Raw genomic sequence first — 25,197 nt, 5'->3', positions numbered from 1 at the left:
TACTTTTAATCAAGCAGAGGTGCGTCTTTGACTATGATTCAGGTAGCTGCTCTGGCTTTTCTATTGAACTCGTGCTCAATGGAAACTGAATGAATAACCCAGTCCAGGAGGATGAATGCACCTTAGAGTCACCCAACACAGGCAAAGGGCTGTGCAGATTATGATGTTACCAAACAGGAGGGGAGAGTCTGTCAGAGTTCCTGAGTGCTGTGGTCGCCTTACTTGTCAGCTGAGGCATTGACCAAAACAGCAGGTATCCGGTCCATGACAGTTCTGCTTAAATGTGCATGTCCTTCCTTTGGAGTGTGTGTGGCATTCATCAGCTTTTGGTAGAGCAGTGGATCTGGTGTGCAGTCTGCAGAAATACTGCCACACTTTGATTAAGCTACCCTGGCCTTGGTTGGTATGACCTACTACATGTGCATTGCATCTCATGCTGCAGATAAGCAGCCAGGTTTTGAGGAGGCTCTGCTTGCTTTCACTGTAAATGACATGCACACACCAAATGGCCAATGGCGTCATTTCATGATTCTTACTCCACCAGCACACTGGCCTGCCAACATATGATGACCTCATTGCTTGTAACATGGAGGAAGTGAGAATGTGATGTGCTGAGATTTTCTGCCCCTGTGAGATTTCATAGCTCTAACTGTCCCTGAGACTCAGTACCATATGGTTAACTAGGTGGCAGTATAAAAAAGGTGATGATATTCCCAAAGGGAAGCGGTGAGTGAGAGACTGTCCACAGCCCTGCTCCTGCTGGATTGCATTATAATCATTAAGCCACCTTTGTCTTTTCCTTTTTTTTCTCTGACCGCAATGAAGGTGAAGTAGCCAGGTGCATTCCTCTATGGTAGGTGGTGATAGGAACTGACCAATCGGTAGATGAAAATTACTTCCCAGTTTATTCATAGAAAAGAGGGGTGCTGCCACCTAGTGGTTGGAGATGAATTACTGGTCTGTACACCACATGTATGTGCAAAATGGCATGTAGAGAACCATGCATGGCACAGTGTTAGCCCTCTCAGGTTTTGACTGACAACAGAGCATGTGTTGCAGTGCAAGTCCAGCCTCATGAGGCTGTGGGTATCTTTGCCAGACTACCTGTCATTTGTTTCAAGCCTGACAGCCCAGAGCTGTTTCATCCATGCTTGTTTTCCACAGTCGGGAAAAAAGGTCTCACTCCACAGTAGATGTTTCAATACAGAAGATTGGCACCTTGCCAGGCATGGAAAAACAGCTTTTATCCCTGATTTGATTAACACATAAGCCTGTACTTAAAAGGACTCCTGTTTCAGCGTTATTTTTAGGCCTTGTAGCCAAGGCCTGTCAGCTGCTGCATGTGTTTTTTTTTTTTTTTGTATTTCTGAAATCTAAAGGCTAAAATCGGAGTGTTTCACTGGGTGTCCTCTGGAGAGGGGTAACATGTGCTCCTCTGTCTCCAGGTCACACCTAGGACCTCCAGCCACTTCTGTCACAAGGATCTGTTTTCACGGTATTATGAGCTTTATTGTTTTAAGTATGTGTGTGTGTGTGTGTGTGTGTGTATGTCTATGTCTATGTCTATGCCTTTTCCCCTTTACACAGCCTGGCTTTGGGAATAGCCAGTTGTACATCAGACTTGTCACATTGCAATAACCTCTGCGCTCGCACAGAAACAGGGAGGTAAGGCAAACTCAGTCCTCTGATACACTCACATAAAGCGAACAGCTATTTTTCACGGACACGGAATAACAGTGCAGTTGGTGCAAATGGGCTCTACCACATTGATGTCACTTGAGCAACTCCCAGCCACCTGACCAATCATAGAGTGCTTGAGAGCAGTGAGACAAGGAAACCCTGGTTGACCTACCCACCATTATCCCTGGCAGAATGAAGCCAGTTTGTTCTGCCACTCTGGGATTCTGGTTATTGTTGGGAGATAATGTGGCCATTTTTGAACTCGGGCTGTAGGGCTCAGCCTGCGTTCAAGATGAGGGCCTTTCCAGCTGGGCCGCTTGGGAGTATGGCATGCGCATTCATGTTTAAGATCTGACCACAGGAGCTCCACAGCCCCCTGGGACCCAGGTAAGGCTCCTGCTTGGCCCAGTCGTCCCATGGGCATGCAGACCCTACTCCTGACCCCCTCCATGAGTCCTGGGTCTGCTTGCACTTGCAGCCCACACCACCTGAGCCAGGTCCCTGGAGCGGCGCCCAGTTCCTTTACACCTTTTAGAGAGAGGACCCTCTGAATAAGCACTGCTGCTGCTCGGCTAAGCACACAGCAGCAGACACGCATCAGCGCATCATTACATTACATTATTGTCATTTAGCAGAGCAACTTACAGGCTTACAGGTTACAGTTTTTTTTTGTCCATTTCTACAGCTGGATATTTACTAAGGCATTTAAGTACTGTGGACTGAGGCAAGGTTAAGTACCTTTGGGAAAGGTACATGTAGCAAGTTTTAGTTAAACCCCTACCCGTATAGACCAGTGCTCTAGGTTTGGAGGGAGGTGGTAATGATTAGATTGACGCGAGTTGAAAAAAGATTAGGTGGCTTTACTATGAATGTAAAATGATGTTAAGTTGTCTCATACAAACATTGAACTACGATATGGATACATTCACATATAACAATATGTTGTTACTATGTACAATGCATCTTTTCTTTGGTTTGGGTGCACCCATAAAATAAGAGATAAAGGAATGAATTTAAAAAATGTAAGCAAAGTCCCCAAAAAAAGAAATAAATGAATGAAGGCCTTCTCAGTCCTACCGCTGTTTGCAATAGTATAAAGGAGACAAATGCTCAGCTGTCATCCGGGCCTTGGCTGTTTTCTTCTGCATGCAATTAAATTCTTCTAGGGTGGCCCGTCATCTCATGTCGGAAAGATCTTCACAATCAAACCTCCAGGTCTCTTGTATGAACAAAAGTAAAAAGACCTGACCTGTGCATATAAAACAAACAGTTACATTAAAACATACATAACTTTCATGTATATTATCCTTAATAAAATTCTATTTCTGTAATTTGTTTCAAGTTGTTTCCATTGCAAGATAGGGTTCAAAAGTTCTAACATTCTCACAGTTATCAAATTTAACACAATAAAATAATATTCTTTTTCTTTCACGGTAATCCAATTCATTGTATGTTACCATTGTTGTCTACTGCAAACACAGGTAAGTATTTGAAATACTCTCACAAAATTACATTAATTAAATAACTAATAAAATGTCTCTCTCTCGCCATATAATTCAGCTCACTGTACTAAACTGCAGAGCTTTATAACGAAATATGTATGCGCTGCTTCAGAACTAAATGAGCATGCAGCCGTTTTTAGTACGAGACGAGAATCACAAAAAAATAAAAACTTATCAATGGTAGTTAACCGTAACATTTCGTAAAACACTTAACAGCTTACTTACGGACACATTCGATTGACAGTAATTGTAAAAGCAATTAATAAACATTCTCATGACGAACGTATAAACACTGACCACGTTTCATAACTTAAACCATTATACTTGGACAATTTACGTCAGTTAGCCTTTAGCTGCGTCAGAACAACGGATTCTGATTCAGTGTCACTATTACGAGCTTATACTCACGGTTTAAAACAGTACTGGAAAAACTCAGCAAATAAAATGAAATAAATTTCTCATTCAGAGATGAAATAAAGTGTCTTGTCAAATAACTAAACATAAACCATTGTCTAATTTTAATTTATATTAGCTAAACCAACGCAGCAGTATCTAACAGCATGTAGCATCCTAGCATTTATATGCGAATTATCCAAATTTTATATATTTTAAATTTATATTTTAAAGCTCAGTTTAACTTGTAGTTGGTTAAATTGGTGAAGTGGGGTGGGTTCCTGAGGTAAACTGAGGCAAATTATTAACTAATTATTATTGTAAACTAATGTCAATTGAAGGTTAACTCTGGTTCAAAATCATAAGTATCACACTCTTGGGAAAAGTAGTCTGAGCAGTTCACACCGCGCGCTCTCACTTTGCTAATAATTGAGGCGGGGCTTCCTGCCCAAGCTCACGTTTCATTGGCAAGCATCAGACTGGTATAACTTCTACTTTTAAACCTCCAGAGGGTTACATACAGCAGCAGTGCCCCAGCGGGGAATCAAACCAGCAACCTTTCAGATACAAGCCCTGCTTCTTAGCACCATGCTACACTGCTGCCTGAGCATCATCTTCGGACTCCTCTCATCTCCATTTGGCTTGTAAAGTGCTTGATTTTCTCAAACGCATCTATGAAGAAACAGCTTTTCCCTTCTCAGCTTGGAGTGCATGGTCACCATCGTTCATGTTAATCAAAGTGGCAGAATGGATGTGACTTTCAGAATGACAAATGATTTCACGCCATCTCTCAGACACAGATACTAAATGGGGTGATGTGTGTATGTTTCGGGGCTTCTGTATACTTTTTTTGTAGCTGTTGAAAGCAAATGGGTCAGGTCTGTTCGGTGGCAATAATAACATGAAACAGTGGAAATCCATGTGCAGGCTTACATGTTGGTGGCGAGGCCGGCGCATGTCGTGTCCCTAAGTGACAGCACCATGAATCTTGCAGCAGCAAGGGTAATTTTCCCATCTGGCCCCAGCGTTCACTGAGGCCGCAGCCGCGTCCCCTCAGAACCAGCCGGTGAGCTGTGGAGGGTGGCGGAGCCTCTGTGCCAGGAGAGATTTGTGAAATGCAGTCTTGAGGAGTGGTGAATGCTTTTTCACTGGATTAATGGGCTGCCACTTAAGTGGTAGCTAATGCTCCTCAGGCAGCAGGAGGGGAATGGATGGCTGTTCTTACAAAGCAGTATCTGCTTCCCCACCATTTGGGTATTTTTTCCCCAGTTTGTGGTTTCTTTGCTGGCAGTTGGTTGACTGGCTGGCTAGTTGACTAGTCATTAATCAGCTGCCTGGTTGGTCAGCTGGAAGTTTGGTCATCTGGCTGGTTAGTTGGCTTTCAGGTTGGTTTATTGGTATGTTAGTTGGCAGGCTGGTTAACTCACTGGTGACTGGCTCGTTAGTTGGCTAGTGATTGGTTGGCTGGCAGGTTAGTTGGTTGCAAGGTTAGTTGGCATGTGCTTAGTTTCCCAGACTGTGGTCCTCTGATGTTTCTCATTTGAAGTGTATGTGGAACACCAGCTTTCCCTAAAAAGATATGTATATATAATTAATTTTTGTCACAGTGGGACTGTTTAAATAAAGGATAAAGATGTATGCTCACACTCACTGATCTGGGAGTGTCGTGTACACTTATGTTCTGTTTTGATGGAAGTTGCTCTGGATAAGAGTGTCTGCTAAATGCATGCAATGTAATATAATGCAATGTATACTAAATTGTTCCCCAGAACTGCTGCACTCAATACAATAAAGAAATTTGTGAGTTTGCGTGTACACGTGTGTGTGTTTGTGTGAGTGAGTGAGTTAGTGTGTATGTTGTATACATATTATGTGTATATATACCGTAAAACTTCCAATAATAGCTGAGTCTCCAATAAACGCAGGCCTCTTATAATCGCCGGTACGCACGACCCTTTCAGTGAAATAAAAACCTGCCTCAAATAAACGCTGGGGAAAATTATATTTATTTTTAGTGACTATAAAACAAAAGAGCAGTTGGTGAAAATGTGAAAATGTGAAAATAAAATAAATATTCTGCCTATCGAAGTTTCATCACAGCAGAGAATAAAGTAGGTTAATTTTAACATTACGGCATGGCATTGACAGCTGAAATGTTAAATGGAATTTGGTTTTTGTAAATTAAATTTTTTTGCTAGAATAATTTTAGTCAATGTGTTTCCTATGTCTTTTGTTGGGGCTGCTTTAGGCATTTATTTCTTAACGACAGCACAAGCAAATAATTTTTTACATTAATGATGTTGTTTTAGTGAATTCAATTTGCCTTATGCGTGAATTAGATTAAACATAAACAAAGCTGTCTTTTAGTAGCCTAAATTTACAGCGATACTGCTATTCTTACAGACAGTGCTCTCCCATCATAGGTTGCAATGACAATGTTTAACTTACTTTATTAATGATTCCTGTTTGAGTTGCGACCAAAGAGCGCTGTAAAATGTTTAAGTAGGCTACTGGGGGGGGACATGCTGAATTTTCCTGGTCAGTTCAGCTACCAATAACTTGCAGAAGCCTGAGGGCATTAGGTGAAATTAACGCAGGTCTCTTATTATCGCAGAGTCTCCAATAAACACTGGTAAAGTTAAGTGATTAAAGCAAATAAACACCTCGCCGTTTACTGGACGTTTTACAGTATATACACACTGATGAGCGAAAACATTATGACCACCTGCCTAATATGCTGTTGGTCCTCCGTGTGCCGCCAAAACAGTGCTGACCCGCCGAGGCATGGACTCTTCAAGACCCTTGAAGGTGTCCTGTGCTATCTGGCACCAAAACATTAGCAGCAGATCATTCAAGTCCTGTAAGTTGTGAGGTGGAGCCGCTGTGGATCGGACTTGTCAGTCCAGCACATCCCACAGATGCTCAATCGGATTGAGATCTGGAGAATTTGGAGGCCAGGCATCACACTCCCTCCACCGGCTTGTCATCTTCCCACAGTGCATCCTGGTGCCATCAGTTGCCCAGGTAAACGGCGCACACGTACACGGCCATCTACGTGATCTAAAAGAAAACAGGACTCATCGGACCAGGCGACCTTCTTCCATTGCTCCAAGGTCCAGTTCTGACGCTTGCGTGCCCATTGTAGGTGCTTTCAACGGTGGACAGAGGTCATCATGAGCACTTTGACCGGTCTGCGGCTACGCAGCCCCATATGCAGCAGGGTGTGATGCACTGTGTGTTGTGACACATTGCTCCCGTAACCATCATAAAAATTTTCTGTGACTTGTGCCACAGTAGACCTTCTGTCGGTTCGGACCAGATGGGATAGCCTTCGTTGCCCGCGCGCATCGATGAGCCTTGGGCGCTGTAGCGAAGGGCGAGAGCAGTCAGCCCACCCGGCCTCGAACCCGGGTCTACGGGGTACCAAACATGCAACTTTGACCGTAACAGCAACTGTGAGCTGTATGAGGGACCCCCAGGTTCGGTTGACCCCAGTGTGTGAGGGACCCCAGAGATGGGTGAAGCACCGGTGAGTGGGGCACCCTGGGATGGGAGAAGTATGGCAGGGGAATGCGTGAGGGACGCCATGGTGTGTGAAGTGCATGGGCGCGCTTCCCGAAGGGGAGGGCAGTGTGACGGAGTGCCATCACCACGGTCGAGTATGCGCTCTGACTGCCATACCAACGAGCCTGGCTCTTTGGCGTCACGGTCAAAGTGGCATGGTTGGTACCCCGTAGACCCGGGTTTGAGGCCGGGTGGGGTGACTGCTCTCGCCCTTCGCTACAGGCGCCCAACACCCTGTCGCCAGTTTGTGGTTTGTCCCTCCTCGGACCACTGTCGGTAGGTACTCACCACCGCTGACCAGGAGCACCCGTCAAGCCTTGCCGTTCCAGAGATGCTCTGAGCCAGTTGTCTGGCCATAACAATTTGGCCCTTGTCAAAGTTGCTCAGGTCTTTATTCCTGTCCATTTCTCCTGCATCTAACACGTTGACTACGAGAACTGATTGTTCGCTTACCATCTAATCTACCCAGACCTTGACATGTGCCCTTGTTTGGAGATGATCAACGTTATTTGGCTCACCTATGAGTAGTCATAATGTTTTGGCTCATCAGTGTGTGTGTGTGTGTGTGTGTGTGTGTTTTTAATATGGCTGTGCGGCAGCTCCATGACCACAGCAGATGTCTCCTCACCCGAGGCTGAAGTGTACACATGCACGCACACACACACTCACAGTGAGCTGCTTATTGGCCGGCTTTTTCATGAGGAATTTGGAAGGAAGTGTGATTAATTACAGGAGATTAACCTCCAGCAGATAAGGGTAAGAAGCTTTCCTGCAAAACAGGCCCATAGCTACGAATTTACAGAGAGAGACCTGGATTCTGTGCTCCTTTTATCTCCCCCTCTGTGCACAAATGAGCCTTTTCTCCCAAACACAGCCTATGTAAACAGCCTGGCCTCCTAAAGACCTTCCCCTTCTAGGATAGTGTAAAGTGTGCAAGGTCCATCCCCTGTGCCTCACTGGGGCAACAGTGAAATGAGAAGCTCCTGTTTGTCAACATCCCCAGGCCTGCTGGTAGAAGTTTCCCATGGGAACCCGTTTGGTGTGTTGTGGCTTCCCAGCAGGTAGGTTTATTCACTGGTAGGCCCCCCAGGGCCAAGCCCCTCTCTATCCCATACTGCAGGATGGTGCTGGGAAGGGCGTGCTGCTCAGAGCTGCGGGCATGCAGGTCACAGGTGTGTCCCCTCACTCCTGCCAGAACGAGAGCCTCGGGGCATGGAGGGCTGCATTGGCGTGTGTGTGTGTGTGCATGTGTGTGTGTGTGTGTGTGTCTGTAGGGACAGAGCGTGTCTGGTCCTGTGTCTGAGTGGAGGGAGAGTGCTGACCCGCGACCTTGTGTGAAAGTCTCTCTCCCTCACTCTTTCTCTCTTTCTGTCTTTTGCCCTCTCTCTCTCCCCTGCACTCTTTTTCACTCCCTCCCTCAGTCTTTGACTCTGCCTCAGTTTCACTTTCTCTTTCACTCTCTTTCTCTCGCTTACTTTCACTCATGGTCTCCCTCACTTTCACCCTCTCCCTCCCTCTCTGAAGGTCAAGACAAGCACTGAGTGAGCAGCCTTAGTCCTGCTGCTGTGGTCCCACAGGCTTCTGCTCGGTGCTGGGCTCCATAACGCCCCCAGCAGGACCATGTAAAAGTAGTTCTAACTCCTCAGTGAAACTGAAGTGTGTGTGTGTGTGTGTACACACACTTCAGGCTTGAGTGAGGAGACATGTGCTTCTGAGCCATGGCTAGTTTTCTCCGTGTGAGTCAGCCAAAGGGATTTGAGTCATTCCTCTGCAGAAGTAAAATCCTCTGCAACAGGTGAAGGGCTTTTCCTCTGGGGTTTCCAAGGGTGAGCTGGCGTTGGGGACTGAGCAAACACAGGCCGCACTCAGAGTGCGATGAGAGAACCACTCCCTCACATGCACCTCTACCACTGCAAGTGCAGCGTGTCTGAATACAAACCGCCTGTGTGCACGCACTGCAACTTTCAGCTCTCTCAGCCTCTGAAAGCATGCTCACTGTCAGAATTCAGCAGTCTGAAAGGGCTTTTCATTTTTTCTTTTAGCTTTTTTTTCCATGCTGGGCCGGTTACACATGGTGGAGTGTGTTGGCCACTTACACGGCTCTGGTGGGGGACTATGGGGAGGAGGGGATGGTGAGACACGTGGCTCCCTGTCCCTGTCACTGCACCCCCCCGGGGGTCGACAGCATCCCCTCACAGGGATCTCTGGCACTGGAACCTGTCTGCCGTCTGGCTCCCGCAGCCTACTGCTTAGCAACAGCCAATCAGCCGCACCGAACAGGGCAACAAGGCGGCCAATTAGACTGGAGGAAGGTGGGAGTGTTTAGAATTTGAGTTGGGCGCGTCTGAAGGAAGAGAGGCGGGGGGGGGGGGGGGGGGGGGGGGTGGGGTGGAGGGAGAGGAGGAGGAGGAGGGAGGCGTGTGTGTGTGTGTGGAGGGGAGGGGTGTTGGTGGGGAGAGAGGAGGAGGAGGGCGGCGTGTGTGTGTGGAGGGGAGGGGTGTTGGTGGGGAGAGAGTTCACGTCCTTGTTTTGTTTCTCAGCAGATAGCTCTGTAACCAGGGAAAGCTGTGGGTTTTATTTATAGCAGCCTGTCCCAGACTGGGGCTCCACCACCGGCCACAGGTAGCAGCGTGAGTTTGCGAGAGGGGGAATTTTCAGAGGGTTTTGACGCACTCTCCCTCAAATTTTTAGCAAACAAAAAAAGCCCTTGTTGTCACCAGCAGTTGCCAGGCAGTATTGTTGTTTCCACTCTGCAGATGTCTGATGCGGGGTGCGAAACGAGGCGCACATCGCTAAGCTTGTGTGCTGCTTTTCTGCTCAATCTCTTACATCACTTTCAAAAACAAGTTCACTTTTCATCACTACTGTAGTTTCTTAATCAGTGTATAAGTAGAGTTTTGCTTTGCAAACTTTGGTTTTTCTTCCTCTTTTGGGGTCTACAGAAGGCAGTTTTGCTCCCTTAATGGTCCTGGGAACAGAAGAATGCTTCTTTCCTCCTATCAGGTTGAACTTTTCTGTGCCTATTTGAAGCCCAGAGCCGGAGCCAAAGCGTTACTGGCTCTAGGTGGCTCAGTCGCACAATAGTGACGCTAATGATCAGGCAGTGTTGAAGCTGCCGTGTGTCCGGCACGCTGATGGTCTGGGGGGGTGGGAGATGGCTGTCTTGGTCATGGCTGATGGCTGTGTTACTCTGGCAGAGGACATTCCTTGCAGAACTGCTGCACTGGGTTAAGGGTGTGTGTGAGAGAGAGAGGGAGAGAGAGAAACCGACAGGTACTAGGACCCATTCAGCATGGCTCTCTGTAGTTGGCTCCCCACTGCTTAGCAACAACGAATCAGCCACACAGAGCAAGGCCAGCGGCTGGCCAATGGGAGGGACGGAGTGGAGTGTGGCAGAGTTTTGATTTAGCCGCGTGCAAGCAGGAGGCACGAAGAGGAGTGGGTGGAGAGAGGGCTTGTGGGATCGAGGAGGGGTACGTTTGTGTACATGTAAGTTCAGCCCCCCCCCACACACACACGCACACACACACACACGCACACTCACATACCCACTTGCTCATGTGTCTTTTATGACTGCTTCACTGCAGAGGAAAGTTGAATTCCTGCTGTGTTTGAGGTACTGCTGAAATGGGAGAAGAGACTGCAGAGGGGGTGGGTGGGTGTGTGGAGACGCCTCCCTGTGAGGTCGACCCATGTTCCAGAGGCCATCACACTCTCAATCAGACTCAGCATTAACATCATTATCGGTGCTACTGTTCACACCGATGTTGTGAATAAACCTGTAGACAGCCACCCTCAGGTGCAGCTGTGCTGTGAGTCCTGTGTGCTGGAATGAGTGATCTCACCCTGCACTGTAGTGCTGAAGTAACGCTGTCATTCCCCGCTCGCATGCCCTGTGTCGGCTCGCTACGGCAACAATAGGACCCACCTCGGCGTTTCCCTTTCCTCCTCCGCCCTCAGCCTCCTGGTCACGAGAGAGGCAGATGGGGGTTTTAGACAAGGGGAGAGGGTGTGATTGGCTGGCGGTGATACACTGGCGGTATTTGCACCCCCGGTGAGCTTATTAGCCCTGTGAGTTGGCGAGGGTCTGTCCCCCATTCTGAGGTAGGACCATGTGTCATGAGAGTGAAACGTGGCTCTGACGTGGCATTCTTTTTGCAGTGAAGTGCAGGAGTGTTCTGTTTCTTTAGTGCAGCATGTCATATAGAGTCTTGTAGAAGGCAGTGAGAGTTTGCTCTGGTCTTTAGGTAGTGTGTGTGTGTGTGTGTGTGTGTGTGTGTGTGTGTGTGATAGGAGCAGCTCTGTAGTGTGTGTTATTAAATCCACTCTGTGGTATATGAGTGTGAGTATGTGGCAGTGATGCCCTGGCACTGGATGCTTATTGGCAGTTGAGCTGAGCCAGTGACAGCTGGGCTCTGCTGGGCGTGTCCCTCTGAATCCACTGTCGCTAGCCCCCCTCTGTCTGTTTTTAGCTCCAGTTTGATTTTACTTCCCTCTCCAAAAACCTCAGCCCTCACCTAACCCCCACCCCACCCCTTTTAGCCGGAAAGGATTGCATCTCGGCTGTCTTTCAGTTTTGAGTGAGTTCGAATGTGGACAGCTGTGGTCACTATGACTGACCTGGACTGCCGCTATACTGCCCAAGGAATCCTGAAACTCTCACACAGTCACAATTAATGTCAGCTAGAGGCTCAGTTTGCTGTCAACTGTGTCTTTCTAGCACTAGAAGCATTTTGCACACTGTTAAAAACAATCCTCTCCTGGTCGGAAGCTTCATGGTGCAGGCATTGATGTGTGTGGTGTGTGTAATGGAGCTGTGATTTATGGTTTGTGTGCAATTGCTGGACTCGGCACGGCGTGGCGCAAGACGCTCAGTGTGCAGCGTGCTGGGCTGTGTGCCGATTGCTGACCCGCCAGCGCAGCCCATCTGTCGGGGTGTGCCACTGCACCGAATCCCCCCTCCCCCCCTCCCCTGTGCTCCATATTTTCATTCTGCCAGAGTGTTTGTGTGTATGTGAAAGAGAGAGAGAGACAGAGTGTATAGAGGGTAGCAGCAGACGAGAGCTCAATGTAACCAGAGCTGCCTGCTGCCACACGGTTACAGCCGGCCTCGCCGACCCATTGGCTGGGGCTTACAAGGCGAATGCTCCAATTGGCCAAGTAGAGAAAACACCAGCAGATCGATTGGTGGGGGCTGGAGAGCGGCCTTCTGATTGGCCAAGCGCAGTGTGAGGCACAGAGACACTTGACAGTTGTAAAAACAGCCTTGCTCCTTCAATGGGATGTGTTTATTATGAGAACTGGGTTTGTCAGACGCTTGCCTCCAGGCTGCTTTGGAGAGTGCAGCACTCGGGCTGTGGAGTGGGTACATAATTGGCTCCTTTTGCAGAGTAGCGTCTCTGTAAGCAATGTTGTGGCAGTAACCAGCATTAATAGCCAAGGGCTTTCTATGGAGCTGTGACGCTTTAATGTAACACAACTGGGGATACCTCCCCCTCACTCTGTGCTGATCAAATTCAAATTTCAACTGACTTTATGTCCTTATTTGGTACTGTTATTAAAAGAGTCCATCAGAATGTTAGTTTTGACAAAGTGCTCCATTTCAGTCAAGAAGAGTAAAAAAAAACAAAAAACAAAAACAATGGTATATTGCTGTTTTTGTTCAAACACCTGTATCTACAGCATAGTTTTTATTTTCTTGTTTAGATTCAAGGGCTCATAGGGCTCATACAGATGTCTCTTGTCACTGTTGAAGCCTGCCAGGTTGTGTCTCCCCACTTTAGGCATTTTTGTTCAGGCACTTAACATTGAGATTAGATCTCTTTGTTCAGCCTAATAAAACACACACAGATTAGAGTGGGTGGAGTGGTTCAGCATATGGGTAGTGTTAACGTCTCTGCACGCTTAAGCGCGTTGACCGACTTTACTGCGGTGATTGAAATGATGACACCTCATCGTATGCCCTCTCCAAAAAACACACGACTGTCGGAATTACACACTCTTTTCCTCCCAGCACCACGGGCAGCACTCTCAGGGGGGACCCTAAAGTACCTCATTTGGGGATTTTTTTTTTTTCTTTTTGGAGGAGATATTCTTTAAACCCCCCTTCCCCTCTATGCCAGGAGCTCTCATGTGAAACGCAGAGAGAGAGAGTGCCAGGGCTTTGATCTGCCCCGAAACCAACTCCTCTTCTGAAGCCAAAATTTCCGCCGTACTCCCGCTCTCCCTCCTGCATGGGGCAGGAAGGGGGGCCGGCGCGCCCTGCTCCAGCTCAACATGCCCACTGCTTAGCAACAGCCAATCTGCCCGGTGTTTTTGGAGGAGCTGCTGAGCCAATGAGGAGCCCGCTAATGCTGAGCCGCAGCAGAAGCGGGCGCTGTGTTTGAGCCCCGTCCCGCAGTCTCTGTGGCAGAGTCACACAGATACTCTGCCCAGGGCTGGAGTGGGCCTGAGTGAGAGTTGTAACTGAGTGCGCTTGCAGTCACTAAATGATGGATGAAATTGGTTGTGAACTGAATGGTGTTGGGGGGGTGTTCACGTGTTGCTTGCAGGACACGACGATTCAGGGCATGCTGAAGCAGGCCAGACTGTGTCTGTAGCATGTAGCTGCAGGGGAGTGGGTGATCACTTCTGCCTTATTTCATCCACACGCCGAACCAGCAGTACTCACCCATCTCTCCTGGCTGTATGCTGCTCAGTCCATGCTCACCAACACCAGGGCACAACCTTGTTTTTCCTGAATAATTCATTACTGCCAGGCAGGAAGGAGCTGGCACGATGTCCATTATGTTGTCCAGAGGAATCATCATATGCAGGTGTGATGGAGATAAGTGACTCTTCCTCTACAGTGCTGAGTTGAGCACACTGGGCTGTGTTTAGCTGGACTGAATTTAGTATGCTGGGCTAGGTGTAGTACACTGAGCTGTGTTTAGTACACAGTGCTGAGTTCAGCTCACCAGGCTGTGTTTAAAGTCTGTGGCTGCCTGCAGTCTATTGGCTGGCCCGTTACCTGGTGTCAGCTGATAAAATGTCTCCACCTTCTGTGTACATCAAACACGCCTGAGTATGACACTGGCGACAGTTTTTTCAGCTGCAGGGATCCTGCGGAGCCCTGTGATGTAGTGCTGGGTGCACAGTGCGCTGTAGAGATGGCTGGATATTCTTGCAGAGTAGATATGGTTACCACAGACAGGCTTCTTCCATGGCACTAAACCTAGATTGACTCAAACAAGAGTGGTCAGAATATGGGCTTGCTAGGTGAGAGTTACAAGAGAGCTCTGCCGTGTGTGTGTGTGTCTTTAGTGTTCATATATGCGCGTGTGTGTGTGCGTGTGTCTGCACACTCAGTACATGCCTTGTTGGCATGAGACGAAATATCGTTGTTTCAAATTTTGTGAAATCAGAAAATGCTCACAGGGCAACAAAACATTTAGTTATGCTACAAAATCAAATTATCACGTCACTTATATTAAAATTGGCTTGAATGCTATAATTACTGTTTGCCCCCAAACAGATCATGTCAGTGGCCTCACTTGCCTCACTCAGCTGTCTGTTACTCCTCAGTAGTACTGTGACAAAAAAGACTTCATAAAATGATTAGCTGAGATCCATTGTTTCCAATATTCACTGCTATACCGTATGTACATTGACAAACGTAAATATTGCATTTGATCACCACTAAGACCTATTGAAGTTACCAAAGATGGAAACATTTGCCATTTTTTTTAGAGAAGGAAGTAGGTGTTGTGGAACTCTAGTGTAGCTAGAACTCTACAGTGGAACATTAATATGACAAAGATATCTCAAAAGCCAGCTTGTTAGCTAGCTGATTCACCGGCTAGCCAGTGAATCCAGCAACATAATTTAGATAGTGTTAGGAAAGTTATTGTATTTTAAGAAGCCAAATACTACTTTCTTTGACAGTTTCATGTAATCAGTCCTTGTAACAATGCTTGTTGCTTATGATCGCTCTTCTTATTATATGTGGCTAAGCAGAGTTGAGTCAGTTGTGGATCTTTCTTGGAAAAGCGATATGGCACTCAAACCCGTGTTACATCATAAATATTAACATGGATATGGGTATCATCTCATACCTGGCGTCTTGTGTTTTGTGCCACTGTAGTGACCACTCGCTCCCTGTCTCCAGGTCCCTGGTGATCATCAGTACGCTGGATGGCCGCATCTCGGCGCTGGACCCCGACAACCACGGCCGCAAGCAGTGGGACCTGGACGTGGGCTCGGGCTGCCTGGTCTCCTCCAGCCTCAGCAAGCCAGAGGTGTGCTTTCCTCACAGAATACCTCATATCCACATCACACTCAGCAAGATGTGTGCTTTCCTTCACAGAATACCTCACATCCACATCACGCTCAGGCAGAGTTGTGCTTCTCTCACAGAATACCTCCAACCACATCACGCTCAGCCAGAGGTGTGCTTTCCTCACAGAATACCTCACATCCACATCATGTTTTGCCAGAGGTGTGCCTTCCTCAGAGAATACCTCATCTCCACAGCATACTAAACAGCCTCACCATCCTCAGAAACATGCAGAATGAAACTGTAGCAGTGAGAATGTGGTTAATGTTCAGGTTTGTCCAAAAACGGTTCAGCTTGATGATTAACAGGTCTTGTCGTAATAGCATATTGGAGTAATCACACTGTACACAGCTGTGCTAAGTGCAGGGACAGTAAGCTTGGGCCCAAAGGCAACCCAGCTGTTTGCACGTGAGTAATCAGCTGGAATGTGAGGAGATTAACCCAGTGCCATAGACCTGCACCAGCCCAGCCTAACAGAATCCAAATGCCTGAATCCATTAGATGAGTGTGCAACGCTGTGTAACACTCTGCTTACTGTTAAAGGCTTCGCAAGTGATTTAGAATGCTACGAGTTAAAAAATAATTTAAAATGATTATTCATTTCTGAATTGACTTCCGGGCATCTCAGATGGTGTTTAATGATTGAAGTAGATTTTTGTAATGTGTGTAGTTTAAATTAAAATGTTGGCCATTATGAATAGCTGTGAGCATACTGATGCACCAGCCCAGGCAGAAAGGGTAGTGACTCACTTGCATGTCCGCAAAGACCAGTTAATGACCGTGTGAGCACACATGGTTCTGCATGCATGTCCTCACAAACCAAGATGTGACCATGTGACTGCCACAAGATGCACTTACACATGCATGCATTCATGCAAATACAAATACACACACACACACACACACACACACACACACACACACACACACACACACACAGTAGTGCAGTACCAATCACACACACACACACACACACACATGCGTGCTTACTAATGCACAGGGAGCAGAGTCAGTGCAGCCCAGAGGTTGATCTGTGCTGTGCTCAGTAATGCACACTTTGTTTTGGTGGTGGTGCAGTGAAGCGTGAGGGAGAGTGCTCTCCATAGACAGGCCTGGGGCATCCCCCCTCCCCAGCCCCCCCCAGCGGAACAGTCGATATCTGCGCTGCATTCCCAAGTCTTTCCACGCAGTGCGCACTAGTTTTAAAAAATCTAGATTTTTTTATCATATAGTATTCCGTCCTCCTGTTTGGTGTATCACAGTGTGTGTGATTAGTGATTAGTACCGTTCTGCTGTGTGTGTGTGTATGTTATTGGAACAGCATTGTATAACTGCTGCTTTGGAGAGTGTTATCAGCTGCGGTCAGTGTGTATGAAGCACATAGTGGTGGCATGCAGTTTAGGAGCTCTGATTGGGGAGGTAGTGGGAGTCCACTGCACTCCAGATAACCCAGCTGATTCATCTGCCTGGGTGATGTCACTGCACTGGAGGGGGTGGGGCGCGGGACTCTGAAACGAATCTCTGTGCTCCTACCTACCATTCCCCCCACCCAATGCCAACCGCTCGCGCCAAACCCGTCCCAATACCCAAGCAGTCCCAGTCAGCCACTTCCCAGCAGACTAATGAAAAGGCTGAGAGAGTCACCCCATGCAGCAAGGGCAGGAGTTGCCTACAGATACTAACACTGCTGGGAAGTGGGCTTACAGTACATTGCATGGTTCTTTCATAAAATTCCACCAAGTTTGTGTTCCCATAAACGCTGTACTCTGAGCAGGGGTGTTCTGTCCCCCTTCTGTGTACAGCAGTGTCTGTATGATGCTCATACTGAGTCGCGTGGAGACACAGGCTCTGTTGCCACCTCCCTTTGATGCTTGGATCATTCAGTTTGAGCTGCGATGTGGCTCAGGAACTGTGCCTCTGGGGAGAGTGTGCACCCCTCTCTGAAGTCTGTGGGGCTGGTTATAGACAGGTACCCCATGAGCTGTGGAGTGGCGTGGCTGAGATCATCACTTCCTGTGCTGGTTTTAAGACGGGACTGTGTGTGGAGTGATGCGACCCCCTCTGTGCCTGCCCTCCTGATCCTGTGTCTGTGTCTGTGTCTGTGTGTGTGTGTGTGTATGTGTTTGTCCATGTTATAGCATGTGGTGTGGAATGTGGCTGGTGTTTGCAGTAAGCTTGTTTATGTCTGTGGGGTGGAGGTGCAGGGCAGCCTGCAGAAATGTCACACCATCCCTCCACTCTGTGTTCTGGGCTCTTTAACCTGCCCCGCGCCCTAGACAACCATGCTGCTCCTGGGTTGACATTTGTCTCGTGATGCAACCGTTTCTCTGAATGCCATAGACAGAATCATTTCTATACCATCGCTGTTCAAATCCTCCCGTTGTAAATCCTCCAACAGTTGAGACTTCCGGTTTTCATGGAGTAAAGAATGGCTGCGTAATTTCTCTGCTCCCGACAGTTGGAGAATAATAATCCCACAAACTCGAATTACACACTTCACAATACCACACAATGAGTTCGGAAAGTAAATCAAAAAATCAGAGACAGGGAAATATTCAGGCACAAGACCTGGAACCGAGTATTTTGAAAGAAGGAAACATCCTGACTGACCACGAGAAAAAAGATGATGATGCTACGGGTAATACCTCTATGTGCGATACAGTCGATAATGCTCTTTGCCAGGAACTCCAAAATATAAGTAAGCAGCGAATTTAAGAACGAAATGAAGGCTGAATTCAGATCATTTTTGAGGGCTTTAAGAAAAATATGCAACAGGAATCTGCACGATTTCAAACAAGACATTTATGAAAAACTCGAAAGTAATGTCACTGAACTTCAGAACCAGAAGACAGCTATTGGAGAAGCGGAGGCACACATTGAAAAGACATGGGCCATAGAGGCGAGTGAGACATTTATCACTACTCTGTGGGAGAAGAGGGCCTTACAGGACAAAGTCACGGACCTAGAGTCTAGGTCAAGACGAAATAATATTGCATCTTTGGCCTGCCTGAGGATTCTGAGAGGGGAACGTCAATCCTCGAGTTCATAGACAATTTTCTTAAAACACAGCTCTCCCTCCCCAGCGAAGCGGATCTGCAAATTCAAAGAGCACATAGAGCACTGATATCGAAGCCGAATTCCAACTTGCCTCCGAGATCTATTATTGTAAACTTCCTCAAGTTCACCACTAAAGAAGGCCTGGCAGGAGAAGATATGTGTAAATGACAAACTCATACGTTTTGACTATGACTACACTACCAAAGTTATGCAGAAACAGAAGGCATACGCAGAAATCAAGAAGGAGCTGAAGGATAAGAAAATACACTCCCAGCCACCTCTCACAAGGATTCGGATCCACTGGAACACCGGGCCCCAAACCTACAACAATCCACAAGAGGCGGAACGCGAATTTAGGAAAAGGTATCCAGCAGAGATGGAGACTCGGTCTAGACACGATGCGTCAGATGGTGAGGATCAAGGGGAGGAGCGTCTATGCCGAAACATGGTATGGTAAAAGGCGAACATGACAACCCACTGCGCTCGGAAACGACTACAGGAATTTTCGAGGAGTCTGAAGTAAGGTTTTACATAGAATTAATAATTAAATTTTTACATCGGATTTAAACTCATTATAGTAATAAGCTACAGACTACAAGCATTGAACAAACCCATGGACAAAAGTATTAAGATCGCTTAGTGCTTTAATTTTGAGTAGTGCCCTTGATCCTACTGGTATATTACTACTCCAACTGACGTGGAGAATTCTGTTTTTTTCTCTTAGTTGTAACTCTTAATGTGCATTTTTGTAGAGGGGCCCTCATGTATCTTGTGGGCATCCCCTCCCCTTAAGCGGGACTCATGGGTGAAAGATCAGCACCCGTTCTGGAAGTCACTTTTTGTTATACATTGTGTTGTGTTGAATTGTTTAAATGTTCACCTTAAGTTAATCGGGGTACTGTTCTATCTTGTCATAAGGACAACAAAACACAAAGGTGGTGTCTTTAAATGGGCTCTGCAACCCAATTAAAGGGGAAGGGTCTTAACTAAACTTAAAAAAGAAAAAAATACAAATAATATTCTTACAAGGGACACATTTAAATGATCAAGAACATGAGAAATTTGGGCTTTAAAACAGGTGTTCTATAGCTCTTACCAACATAGCCATAAAAGAGGGGTAGCTATTCTTACCCCAGACTCAGTGAGTTTTGAAAGCCTTACGGTAACTGGTGACAAAGAGGGAAAATACATTGTAGTAAAAGGAATTATCGAGAACAGAAAGGTTACTTTCTGGTTAGGTCTATGTTTATGCTCCACCTGAGAGCAATAAATCTTTCTTCAGAAAACTTTTTGATATCATTGCTCAGGAATCTGAGGGGATTCTTATATGTGGGGAAGACTTTAATTTGGTATTAAATCAGAACCTAGACACAACCAGTCAAAAAAAACACATATAGTTAAACCTTTTAATACATCACTAGACAAATTAGGCCTGATTGAAGTCTAGCGAGAGCTACATCCGTATGAGAGAGACTATACTCATTACTCTGCCACACCTGCGTGTACTCACGAATTGACTTCTTTGTAATAATAAAACAGATATACACAGAGTGACGCAATGCAAAATAGGAATGGCGGCCATATCAGATCATAACACAAAAAATTGAAATAAGGGGGAGACAGAAAAACACATTTAGTGGAGACTAAATGTAGGGATTTTAAATAAAAAAGGATGGTTGACCACTTGAAAACAGAAGTACAAAGATACATAGAAGACAAATGATAATGGCGAATAGGGCTGCAACTAACGACTATTTTGATAGTCGAATAATCTATCGAATATTGAAATGAATAATCGACTATTCGGATTGTAAAGCACACAATTACTCAATGGCTCTTATTTATCTATCGCCTTTTAAATTTAGCTTGAGGCTGGGCTAATTCAGTGAGGGCACTTGCTTGCTGGGGAGTACAAGTCTGCTTCCTTTGAATAAAAGCCATCCATGGAGATCCAAAAAACCCATAACTCATTCGAATTAAGACCTGATGTCATTGTGTATTTGTGCTTTACAACATAACTGCCACAAAACAATCGGGGTGGGGAGAAAAAATCTCTCTCTCTCCTGCTCCTTAACCACTATGCTACACTGAATGAATTTGGGGCAGGCAGTGAAATTTGGGCGCAGCAATAAAAAGAACGGCTCTCAAGTACGACTCAGATCCCTTCGTTCGTACCAAAGAGCCGTGCAAAAGGCTCAGATGGGTCACGAATGTAACATCACTGATTCGAATGCAATCCACATTGGGCACGCACGCATAGACACGAGTTGTAGAAATCTTTTGCAATTTAGAAAGTATCAAATTCTCCAGTGTTCTCTGATCTTGTGCACTCGGCAGCAACACTATCTCGAGCCATAAACGTCGCCATGACAACGATGCAACGTTTAAGCAGAGACGGGCTCTGGTTTAACATTGTAAAGTTAGTCACATTTGGAATGTGAACAGGATCGTTGTGAATAAGAGGTTATTTGCTACACTGTATGTTTGTCATTAATAATTTATTGATCAAGAGAAAATGTATTTCAAAATAGAAAACGTTACAGCTCATAACGTGAAGTAACATGGCTTTTAACATTAACATTAGCTATGCTAGCTAGCCAACTAACTTAAAGAGACAAGTCTTCATCATCCAGAGAGCCAATGTGCTCGAGCATAACTGATGTGCTCCCATGCCAGGCAAGGTCAGGTTTGCAAATGTTGCCATTCACAACCTTCTTGGCAGAGTTAACCCTTTGGCGCATACGATCACACCGGTGTGATTAGCCGTTTAGCGTGTATGCTAAAACCGATGCGATTAGAAAACTAGATTGGAAAAATTCTAGCTAATTTTAGCTTTGAGGAAACAGCGATTTAACATTAAAAAATATAGCAAATGCTAACTGGAAACTATGACAAGCTTAATAACACTAATGAAAACATAACTATGTAACATAATACATGCGCTACAGAGCATAAAAAATAATTTACGTGCGAAAGGGTTGAGTGAAATGCTGCCACACTTTTGAGGTCTTTGGTCGGGAAGGTGTTGGTATCAGTATTGTTCACTGCAGTAAAGCAGCGCAGATTAGGCTACATGTCTGAGCATTCCAGGTCAGCACGAAAAACACACCCGATGATGTCACCAACTAATCGACAATTAAATTCGTTGCCAACTAATTTGGTCATCGATTTTAGTCGACTACGTCAATTATTCGTTGCACCCCTAATGGAGAAGTTGACCCAACAATACTATGGGATGCCCTTAAAGCAGGAAGTAGAGGAAAGCTAATCTCCATTACTAGCACATTAAAGAAGGCCTGTCTAGAAAATCAAAAAGCCTTGTTAACAAAATGAGGGACTTAGAACAAAAGCACATACAGACATTTGATGCTGAGAGTAAATCAAATAAAGGACGTAAAAGGGAAGATATCAGAGAAATCGGAATCGGAAAGAGGAATCGGAGAAAAAGATAAGATTCTTAAAACAAGCATTTTATGAGTCAGGACCCAAGGCTACAAAGATGTTAGCAAGACGTTTAAGAAAAGGACAAGTAGCCAATACTATTCATAAAATTAGGGACCCTCAGAATAACCAACTCTTATAAAAATATAGAATGCTTTTAAGGATTCTCTGTATTCTCAGTGCCCAACAGCTGAAGATGACTTAAGAAATTCCTAAACTCCCTTGACCTCCCCTCAATAGGCGAAGTACAAAACAAAGCTGTAACCTCACAGAGTAGCTCAACTGAGTAAGAGTTAGAAAGGGCAGTTGACAAGCTAAAGCTGGGGAAGTCACCAGGAAGTGATGGCTTCCCAAGTGAATGGTACAAGATATTTAGGAAGGAGCTCTGCCCTCTTCATATAAGATCTTTTAACTATACCCTGAAAGAGTGCAAAATCCCCCCCAGATGGAAAGAGGCCATTATCTCAATCATTCCAAAAGAGGGCAAAGACAAAGAATATTGTGGGTCATATTGACCAATTTCAGTTTTAAACATTGACTATAAACTGTATACCTCAATACTAACTGAAAGAATAAACAAGTCCCTGCCCAAGTTAATCGATGAGGACCAAACAGGCTTCATCAAAGGTCGACAAACTCAGGATAACATCATTCCCCTAATCAGGATATTAGAGAGACTCTCACAATAAAATGGGATGCTAAATTATTAAAATATTTGGGGGTCTTGGTTACTAAAAAGCATTCTGACCTAACTACACTGTCGTAAATAGAAGTATCCAAAAAGACATTGAAAGATGGTCCACCTTCCCTATGGATCTTAGCACAAAAATTGAGGCAGTTAAGATGAACATCTTGCCTGGCTGTTGTACCTCTTTCAGCCCTTACCAGTGAACATTCCACAGCATCAGGCATATCACAGCACATCACAGCATATAACCTAGGATGAACAAATATCCAGATTTCTCTGTGATGGCAAGAAACCCAGAATAAAGTATACAACCTTCCAAATACCTAAAGAGGGGGGAGGAATGTCACTACCTTGTCTGAAAGAGTCAAATCATTACTTCAAGGGACTACCTAAACCCAATTACTGCATTCACCTTAGGATTAACCCAATCAAAAAATATAAACTTGAAAAACAATCAAGAATTTTAACCTGGGGTGCAATTGATACTAACTTTAAACTACGGAAATTTGATGAAAGGTTCAGGCACTGGGTAAATAAGGGTGTCACAGCATTGTGTACATTAATACAGAAAGGAGAATTTATTTCATTCGAAGAATTGAAAGTAAAATATGCCCTTGAAAATCAGGACTTTTTCCAATACCTCCAACTGAGAGACTGTAATGACAAAGAAATCAAAACTGATCTACCGATACAGGCTAATAAGGTTCTTGAGGTTATAGTAAAGGCATACCAAGGAAAGGACCAAAGAATTATCTCAGCTCTCTATCAAGCCCTCAGGGAATGTAGAAAACACACTACAGTAAAAACAAATGGGAAGATGAACTTAAAACAACTATCTCAGAAGATGAGTGTCTTTTATATGGGAAACACAATGTACTACATCTACATTGTCAAAGGTTACCAGAGAATTTGGTTGGAAGAATATCATTCGTTTCTTTATTACACCAGAGGTAAAGAGTAAACAATTACCAACACTTATCAGTTGTTGGAGGATATGTGGGGAAGTCAATGTTGGTCACTGCCATGTTTTCTGGAGCTGCCAAAAAATAAAAGGCTTTTGGGGAATGGTCAGCATAACATTGAGAGAAGTATTAGGCTATAATATTCCCAGAGAATGCTCAGTACTCTATCTAGGAAATTTAACAGATAAAGTGATTAACACACAGGATAAATACCTTGTTAAAATACTTCTATTGGGTTGTAAAAAAAACTATAACTAGGCATTGGCATAAAACAGAACCTCCCACACAAAAACAATGGATTGAGGTGATTGACGAAATCTATAAAATGGAAGAATTAACTTACACTCTCAGACTAAAAGGGGAATTGTTCCAGAAGAAATGCCAAAAATGGACAAACTATAAACATAAAAATGAAGACACCTCCTGAAGGCCACCCTATGGTATATGATCAAAAATATATTGTATGTATTGTTCGTATATATTCTGGGTCTGTCATAGGTATAAGACTGAACATGTACCCTATGTTGGTGTGTTGTTGTTCTGTGAAGCTTATTTATTGTACCATAATTTGAAAACTCAATAAAAATAAGTGTTAGAAAATCCTCCAACAGTCTGATTATAAGAACCATCTTGGGCTCAGTCACATATAATACACTCAGTCCATTTACATGGCACCAAACAGGTCTAAAATGGGTCTAAAATGTTATAGCATGCATATCTGTGGTTTGCATCTTGTGTTGATTACTGTACCTAGCACACAAAATATTTTGAGAAAAAAGTGTTGCTAAATGCCTGGCTGTTTTTTGTGATGTGCCTGCTGTGGTTATCTGAGTGTCTGGAAGCCATGGACATGGAAAGAAAAATCGAATATGATTTCTACAGATCAAAAACACTGCTGTATTTAGTCTGAAAAGAGGTCTTACACAAGTAATGCAGCTATGAAATTGGGCATTTCATGGTTGATGCTGTCTAAGACCACAGTGAGCATCTTAAAGAAGGAAGGAAACCGTGCGAGCTGGAGACACACCTTTGCAGGCAACGAGGTGCTGGTTATGTGGGCACCTGTGTCAAATTTTTTTTTTTTTTTATTTTCGAATTTAGTTAGACAGTTGCACAGTGACATTGCAGACCACGTGACGCTAGCAGTTTGCACAGTGACATTCAATTAATGTAAATTGTGTCATTGTTATTGCGTTTAGCCTAATAAAAGATTGCATAAAAGCATTGTCCATTCAGATAAGTGTACTTGAGTGAAAGATTGTTGAAGTCCGTTGTTGAAAATTTAAATGCCATTCTTTTGGAATTCAGCTTTAAAGAATTGGCTGAATTGGCTAAATCGTAGTCAGTGAGACTTGTTTTTTAACTTGGTGTAAGTGTGCAGGGTTCGCTTTCAGTTTCAGTTTCAGTTTAGCGTGCATGTGCTGCTTAGAGCCTCACCCCCACATTTCAGGGGAGTAGAAACTGGCTCAGTACCATTTCACCGCAGTCACTTCAGAAAATGAACTCGTGTTTAGTACATTCATTCAGAAACCTCATGGAAATCGATGGTTGATTTGCAATTGGACAGAATTATACTTGATTTCCTGATAGGGACTG

At 45.1% G+C, this 25,197-nt stretch overlaps 1 protein-coding gene across 1 annotated transcript in view; it reads left to right on the top strand.

Annotated features, from left to right (window-relative positions):
- The window catches only part of eif2ak3 (eukaryotic translation initiation factor 2-alpha kinase 3), a 43,030-nt gene that overhangs the window by 2,878 nt on the left and 14,955 nt on the right, over window positions 1-25,197 (top strand). Inside the window, 1 exon segment of the mRNA XM_036516905.1 lies at window positions 15,286-15,415. Coding sequence (XP_036372798.1) covers window positions 15,286-15,415 — 130 coding nt within the window.

This window comes from Megalops cyprinoides, chromosome 22 (genome assembly GCF_013368585.1).
Source record: "Megalops cyprinoides isolate fMegCyp1 chromosome 22, fMegCyp1.pri, whole genome shotgun sequence".
Classification (NCBI taxonomy): domain Eukaryota; kingdom Metazoa; phylum Chordata; class Actinopteri; order Elopiformes; family Megalopidae; genus Megalops; species Megalops cyprinoides.
The sequence above is the reverse complement of the archived record's forward strand: the minus strand, read 5'-3'. Positions and strand labels throughout refer to the sequence as shown.